General features: G+C 51.8%; 1 protein-coding gene across 1 annotated transcript in view; it reads right to left on the reverse strand.

Moving 5' to 3' along the window:
• Window positions 1-542: 542 nt before the first annotated feature.
• The window catches only part of LOC137318732 (tumor necrosis factor receptor superfamily member 12A-like), an 8,969-nt gene continuing 1,322 nt past the window's right edge, over window positions 543-8,189 (reverse strand). The window contains exons 2-3 of the mRNA XM_067981399.1: window positions 7,226-7,363; window positions 543-595 (exon numbers count right to left, since the gene is read on the reverse strand). Coding sequence (XP_067837500.1) covers window positions 543-595; window positions 7,226-7,363 — 191 coding nt within the window. The remainder of the gene's footprint in view (window positions 596-7,225; window positions 7,364-8,189) is intronic.

Raw genomic sequence — 8,189 nt, forward strand, 5'->3', positions numbered from 1 at the left:
CCCAGAGGGGGAAAGGACAGTGTGTCTAACGCACTGTGAGACCCGGTCCCAGAGGGGGAAAGGACAGTGTATCTAACACACTGTGAGACCCGGTCCCAGAGGGGGAAAGGACAGTGTGTCTAACGCACTGTGAGACCCGGTCCCAGAGGGGGAAAGGACAGTGTGTCTAACGCACTGTGAGACCCGGTCCCAGAGGGGGAAAGGACAGTGTATCTAACGCACTGTGAGACCCGGTCCCAGAGGGGGAAAGGACAGTGTATCTAACGCACTGTGAGACCCGGTCCCAGAGGGGGAAAGGACAGTGTATCTAACGCACTGTGAGACCCGGTCCCAGAGGGGGAAAGGACAGTGTATCTAACGCACTGAGAGACCCGGTCCCAGAGGGGGAAAGGACAGTGTATCTAACGCACTGTGAGACCCGGTCCCAGAGGGGGAAAGGACAGTGTATCTAACGCACTGTGAGACCCGGTCCCAGAGGGGGAAAGGACAGTGTGTCTAATGCACTGTGAGACCCGGCCACAGACAGGACGGATAACCTACATTCATATAAGCACGAATCCCTGCGATATTCCTTCTCCCGTCTCTTCAATCGGTTCTGAATTTTGGAAAGAAACAAAAATGAAGAAATTTTGGTTATAAATTACTGACATGTCATCGGATTGATTTAACTCCACAGGCAGATTACCTGCCCTGGGAGTGTTTGACGGGACAGTGTAGAGGGAGCTTTACTCTGTATCTAACCCTGTACCTGACCCTTGGAGTGTTTGATGGGATAGTGTAGAGGGAGCTTTACTCTGTATCTAACCCTGTACCTGCCCTGGGAGTGTTTGAAGGGACAGTGTAGAGGGAGCTTTACTCTGTATCTAACCCTGTACCTGTCCTGGGAGTGTTTGACGGGACAGTGTAGAGGGAGCTTTACTCTGTATCTAACCCTGTACCTGCCCTGGGAGTGTTTGATGGGACAGTGTAGAGGGAGCTTTACTCTGTATCTAACCCTGTACCTGACCCTTGGAGTGTTTGATGGGATAGTGTAGAGGGAGCTTTACTCTGTATCTAACCCTGTACCTGCCCTGGGAGTGTTTGAAGGGACAGTGTAGAGGGAGCTTTACTCTGTATCTAACCCTGTACCTGTCCTGGGAGTGTTTGACGGGACAGTGTAGAGGGAGCTTTACTCTGTATCTAACCCTGTACTTGCCCTGGGAGTGTTTGATGGGACAGTGTAGAGGGAGCTTTACTCTGTATCTAACCCTGTACCTGCCCTGGGAGTGTTTGAAGGGACAGTGTAGAGGGAGCTTTACTCTGTATCTAACCCTGTACCTGCCCTGGGAGTGTTTGATGGGACAGTGTAGAGGGAGCTTTACTCTGTATCTAACCCTGTACCTGACCCTTGGAGTGTTTGATGGGATAGTGTAGAGGGAGCTTTACTCTGTATCTAACCCTGTACCTGCCCTGGGAGTGTTTGAAGGGACAGTGTAGAGGGAGCTTTACTCTGTATCTAACCCTGTACCTGTCCTGGGAGTGTTTGACGGGACAGTGTAGAGGGAGCTTTACTCTGTATCTAACCCTGTACCTGCCCTGGGAGTGTTTGATGGGACAGTGTAGAGGGAGCTTTACTCTGTATCTAACCCTGTACTTGCCCTGGGAGTGTTTGATGGGACAGTGTAGAGGGAGCTTTACTCTGTATCTAACCCTGTACCTGCCCTGGGAGTGTTTGAAGGGACAGTGTAGAGGGAGCTTTACTCTGTATCTAACCCTGTACCTGCCCTGGGAGTGTTTGAAGGGACAGTGTAGAGGGAGCTTTACTCTGTATCTAACCCTGTACCTGCCCTGGGAGTGTTTGAAGGGACAGTGTAGAGGGAGCTTTACTCTGTATCTAACCCTGTACCTGCCCTGGGAGTGTTTGATGGGACAGTGTAGAGGGAGCTTTACTCTGTATCTAACCCTGTACCTGCCCTGGGAGTGTTTGATGGGACAGTGTAGAGGGAGCTTTACTCTGTATCTAACCCTGTACCTGACCTGGGAGTGTTTGACGGGACAGTGCAGAGGGAACTTTACTCTGTATCTAACCCTGTACCTGCCCTGGGAGTGTTTGACGCGACAGTGTAGAGGGAGCTTTACTCTGTATCTAACCCTGTACCTGCCCTGGGAGTGTTTGATGGGACAGTGTAGAGGGAGCTTTACTCTGTATCTAACCCTGTACCTGACCCTTGGAGTGTTTGATGGGATAGTGTAGAGGGAGCTTTACTCTGTATCTAACCCTGTACCTGCCCTGGGAGTGTTTGAAGGGACAGTGTAGAGGGAGCTTTACTCTGTATCTAACCCTGTACTTGCCCTGGGAGTGTTTGATGGGACAGTGTGGAGGGAGCTTTACTCTGTATCTAACCCTGTACCTGCCCTGGGAGTGTTTGACGGGACAGTGTAGAGTGAGCTTTACTCTGTATCTAACCCTGTACCTGCCCTGGGAGTGTTTGAAGGGACAGTGTAGAGGGAGCTTTACTCTGTATCTAACCCTGTACCTGCCCTGGGAGTGTTTGATGGGACAGTGTAGAGGGAGCTTTACTCTGTATCTAACCCTGTACCTGACCCTTGGAGTGTTTGATGGGATAGTGTAGAGGGAGCTTTACTCTGTATCTAACCCTGTACCTGCCCTGGGAGTGTTTGATGGGACAGTGTAGAGGGAGCTTTACTCTGTATCTAACCCTGTACCTGCCCTGGGAGTGTTTGACGGGACAGTGTAGAGGGAGCTTTACTCTGTATCTAACCCTGTACCTGCCCTGGGAGTGTTTGACGGGACAGTGTAGAGGGAGCTTTACTCTGTATCTAACCCTGTACCTGCCCTGGGAGTGTTTGATGGGACAGTGTAGAGGGAGCTTTACTCTGTATCTAACCCTGTACCTGACCTGGGAGTGTTTGACGGGACAGTGCAGAGGGAACTTTACTCTGTATCTAACCCTGTACCTGCCCTGGGAGTGTTTGACGCGACAGTGTAGAGGGAGCTTTACTCTGTATCTAACCCTGTACCTGACCTGGGAGTGTTTGATGGGACAGTGTCGAGGAAGCTTTACTCTGTGTCTAACCCTGTACCTGCCCTGGGAGTGTTTGACGGGACAGTGTAGAGGGAGCTTTACTCTGTATCTAACCCTGTACCTGCCCTGGGAGTGTTTGACGGGACAGTGTAGAGGGAGCTTTACTCTGTATCTAACCCTGTACCTGCCCTGGGAGTGTTTGACGGGACAGTGTTTTTGGGAGCTTTACTCTGTATCTCACCCTGGACCTGCCCTGGGAGTGTTTGATAGGACAGTGTCGAGGGAGCTTTACTCTGTATCTAACCCTGTACCTGCCCTGGGAGTGTTTGATGGGACAGTGTAGAGGGAGCTTTACTCTGTGTCTAACCCTGTACCTGCCCTGGGAGTGTTTGACGGGACAGTGTAGAGGGAGCTTTACTCTGTATCTCACCCTGTACCTGCCCTGGGAGTGTTTGATAGGACAGTGTAGAGGGAGCTTTACTCTGTATCTAACCCTGTACCTGCCCTGGGAGTGTTTGATGGGACAGTGTAGAGGGAGCTTTACTCTGTATCTAACCCTGTACCTGCCCTGGGAGTGTTTGATGGGACGGTGTAGAGGGAGCTTTACTCTGTATCTAACCCTGTACCTGCCCTGGGAGTGTTTGATGGGACAGTGTAGAGGGAGCTTTACTCTGTATCTAACCCTGTACCTGCCCTGGGAGTGTTTGACGGGACAGTGTAGAGGGAGCTTTACTCTGTATCTAACCCTGTACCTGCCCTGGGAGTGTTTGATGGGACAGTGTAGAGGGAGCTTTACTCTGTATCTAACCCTGTACCTGCCCTGGGAGTGTTTGATGGGACAGTGTAGAGGGAGCTTTACTCTGTATCTAACCCTGTACCTGACCCTGGGAGTGTTTGATGGGACAGTGTAGAGTGAGCTTTACTCTGTATCTAACCCTGTACCTGCCCTGGGAGTGTTTGACGGGACAGTGTAGAGGGAGCTTTACTCTGTATCTAACCCTGCACCTGCCCTGGGAGTGTTTGACGGGACAGTGTAGAGGGAGCTTTACTCTGTATCTAACCCTGCACCTGCCCTGGGAGTGTTTGACGGGACAGTGTAGAGGGAGCTTTACTTTGTATCCAACCCTGTACCTGCCCTGGGAGTGTTTGATGGGACAGTGTAGAGGGAGCTTTACTCTGTATCCAACCCTGTACCTGCCCTGGGAGTGTTTGATGGGACAGTGTAGAGGGAGCTTTACTCTGTATCTAACCCTGTACCTGCCCTGGGAGTGTTTGATGGGACAGTGTAGAGGGAGCTTTACTCTGTATCTAACCCTGTACCTGCCCTGGGAGTGTTTGATGGGACAGTGTAGAGGGAGCTTTACTCTGTATCTAACCCTGTACCTGCCCTGGGAGTGTTTGATGGGACAGTGTAGAGGGAGCTTTACTCTGTATCTAACCCTGTACCTGCCCTGGGAGTGTTTGACGGGACAGTGTAGAGGGAGCTTTACTCTGTATCTAACCCTGTACCTGCCCTGGGAGTGTTTGATGGGACAGTGTAGAGGGAGCTTTACTCTGTATCTAACCCTGTACCTGACCTGGGAGTGTTTGACGGGACAGTGCAGAGGGAACTTTACTCTGTATCTAACCCTGTACCTGCCCTGGGAGTGTTTGACGCGACAGTGTAGAGGGAGCTTTACTCTGTATCTAACCCTGTACCTGACCTGGGAGTGTTTGAAGGGACAGTGTAGAGGGAGCTTTACTCTGTATCTAACCCTGTACCTGCCCTGGGAGTGTTTGATGGGACAGTGTAGAGGGAGCTTTACTCTGTATCTAACCCTGTACCTGACCCTTGGAGTGTTTGATGGGATAGTGTAGAGGGAGCTTTACTCTGTATCTAACCCTGTACCTGCCCTGGGAGTGTTTGAAGGGACAGTGTAGAGGGAGCTTTACTCTGTATCTAACCCTGTACCTGTCCTGGGAGTGTTTGATGGGACAGTGTAGAGGGAGCTTTACTCTGTATCTAACCCTGTACCTGCCCTGGGAGTGTTTGAAGGGACAGTGTAGAGGGAGCTTTACTCTGTATCTAACCCTGTACTTGCCCTGGGAGTGTTTGATGGGACAGTGTGGAGGGAGCTTTACTCTGTATCTAACCCTGTACCTGCCCTGGGAGTGTTTGAAGGGACAGTGTAGAGGGAGCTTTACTCTGTATCTAACCCTGTACCTGCCCTGGGAGTGTTTGATGGGACAGTGTAGAGGGAGCTTTACTCTGTATCTAACCCTGTACCTGACCCTTGGAGTGTTTGATGGGATAGTGTAGAGGGAGCTTTACTCTGTATCTAACCCTGTACCTGCCCTGGGAGTGTTTGATGGGACAGTGTAGAGGGAGCTTTACTCTGTATCTAACCCTGTACCTGCCCTGGGAGTGTTTGACGGGACAGTGTAGAGGGAGCTTTACTCTGTATCTAACCCTGTACCTGCCCTGGGAGTGTTTGACGGGACAGTGTAGAGGGAGCTTTACTCTGTATCTAACCCTGTACCTGCCCTGGGAGTGTTTGATGGGACAGTGTAGAGGGAGCTTTACTCTGTATCTAACCCTGTACCTGACCTGGGAGTGTTTGACGGGACAGTGCAGAGGGAACTTTACTCTGTATCTAACCCTGTACCTGCCCTGGGAGTGTTTGACGCGACAGTGTAGAGGGAGCTTTACTCTGTATCTAACCCTGTACCTGACCTGGGAGTGTTTGATGGGACAGTGTCGAGGAAGCTTTACTCTGTGTCTAACCCTGTACCTGCCCTGGGAGTGTTTGACGGGACAGTGTAGAGGGAGCTTTACTCTGTATCTAACCCTGTACCTGCCCTGGGAGTGTTTGACGGGACAGTGTAGAGGGAGCTTTACTCTGTATCTAACCCTGTACCTGCCCTGGGAGTGTTTGACGGGACAGTGTTTTTGGGAGCTTTACTCTGTATCTCACCCTGGACCTGCCCTGGGAGTGTTTGATAGGACAGTGTCGAGGGAGCTTTACTCTGTATCTAACCCTGTACCTGCCCTGGGAGTGTTTGATGGGACAGTGTAGAGGGAGCTTTACTCTGTGTCTAACCCTGTACCTGCCCTGGGAGTGTTTGACGGGACAGTGTAGAGGGAGCTTTACTCTGTATCTCACCCTGTACCTGCCCTGGGAGTGTTTGATAGGACAGTGTAGAGGGAGCTTTACTCTGTATCTAACCCTGTACCTGCCCTGGGAGTGTTTGATGGGACAGTGTAGAGGGAGCTTTACTCTGTATCTAACCCTGTACCTGCCCTGGGAGTGTTTGATGGGACGGTGTAGAGGGAGCTTTACTCTGTATCTAACCCTGTACCTGCCCTGGGAGTGTTTGATGGGACAGTGTAGAGGGAGCTTTACTCTGTATCTAACCCTGTACCTGCCCTGGGAGTGTTTGACGGGACAGTGTAGAGGGAGCTTTACTCTGTATCTAACCCTGTACCTGCCCTGGGAGTGTTTGATGGGACAGTGTAGAGGGAGCTTTACTCTGTATCTAACCCTGTACCTGCCCTGGGAGTGTTTGATGGGACAGTGTAGAGGGAGCTTTACTCTGTATCTCACCCTGTACCTGACCCTGGGAGTGTTTGATGGGACAGTGTAGAGTGAGCTTTACTCTGTATCTAACCCTGTACCTGCCCTGGGAGTGTTTGACGGGACAGTGTAGAGGGAGCTTTACTCTGTATCTAACCCTGCACCTGCCCTGGGAGTGTTTGACGGGACAGTGTAGAGGGAGCTTTACTCTGTATCTAACCCTGCACCTGCCCTGGGAGTGTTTGACGGGACAGTGTAGAGGGAGCTTTACTTTGTATCCAACCCTGTACCTGCCCTGGGAGTGTTTGATGGGACAGTGTAGAGGGAGCTTTACTCTGTATCTAACCCTGTACCTGCCCTGGGAGTGTTTGATGGGACAGTGTAGAGGGAGCTTTACTCTGTATCTAACCCTGTACCTGCCCTGGGAGTGTTTGATGGGACAGTGTAGAGGGAGCTTTACTCTGTATCTAACCCTGTACCTGCCCTGGGAGTGTTTGATGGGACAGTGTAGAGGGAGCTTTACTCTGTATCTAACCCTGTACCTGCCCTGGGAGTGTTTGATGGGACAGTGTAGAGGGAGCTTTACTCTGTATCTAACCCTGTACCTGCCCTGGGAGTGTTTGACGGGACAGTGTAGACACTCACTTGAGAAGCTGGGTTTCTTCCTGCGGTGCCGAAGAGTTAGAAACAGGACGATGCAGAGAACAACGATGAACAAGGCCGCACTGATTCCGACAATAATAAAGGTCAGGTTCGGGGAGGTCACGGCCTCCGACCTTTGAGCTAATATGAGGGGTAGGGGTAAAGATTTGGGCAAACTGTTTAGATTTGCATAAAATTCACAATTATACAATTATCATAAAAGTTGCTGTGACCCTTTAGTAATTATTGAAAATATTTATATCCAAACCTTGTCTGAAGGTGCCTTGTAGCCAATCAAATGCTGTTTTTTAGGCGAATGTGGCGGCCATTTTGCCGCACAGCAAGATCCCACAAACAGCAATGTGAGAACGACCCAGATCATCTGTGATGTTGGTCGAGGGATAAATATTGGCCCCAGGACCCCGGGGAGAACTCCCCCCTGCTCTTCTTCCAATAGTGGGCCGTGGGATCTTTTACACCCACCGGAGAGGGGCAGACGGGGCCCTCGGTTTAACGTCTCACCCGAAAGACGGCACCTCCGACAGTGCGGCGCTCCCTCAGTACTGACCCTCCGACAGTGCGGCGCTCCCTCAGGACTGACCCTCCGACAGTGCGGCGCTCCCTCAGTACCGACCCTCCGACAGTGCAGCGTTCCCTCAGTACTGACCCTCCGACAGTGCAGCACTCCCTCAGTACCGACCCTCCGACAGTGCGGCGCTCCCTCAGTACTGACCCTCCGACAGTGCAGCGCTCCCTCAGGACTGACCCTCCGACAGTGCAGCACTCCCTCAGTACCGACCCTCCGACAGTGCGGCGCTCCCTCAGTACCGACCCTCCGACAGTGCGGCGCTCCCTCAGTACTGACCCTCCGACAGTGCGGCGCTCCCTCAGTACTGACCCTCCGACAGTGCGGCGCTCCCTCAGTACTGACCCTCCGACAGTGCGGCGCTCCCTCAGTACCGACCCT

Source organism: Heptranchias perlo, unplaced genomic scaffold, assembly GCF_035084215.1.
Source record: "Heptranchias perlo isolate sHepPer1 unplaced genomic scaffold, sHepPer1.hap1 HAP1_SCAFFOLD_723, whole genome shotgun sequence".
Taxonomy (NCBI): domain Eukaryota; kingdom Metazoa; phylum Chordata; class Chondrichthyes; order Hexanchiformes; family Hexanchidae; genus Heptranchias; species Heptranchias perlo.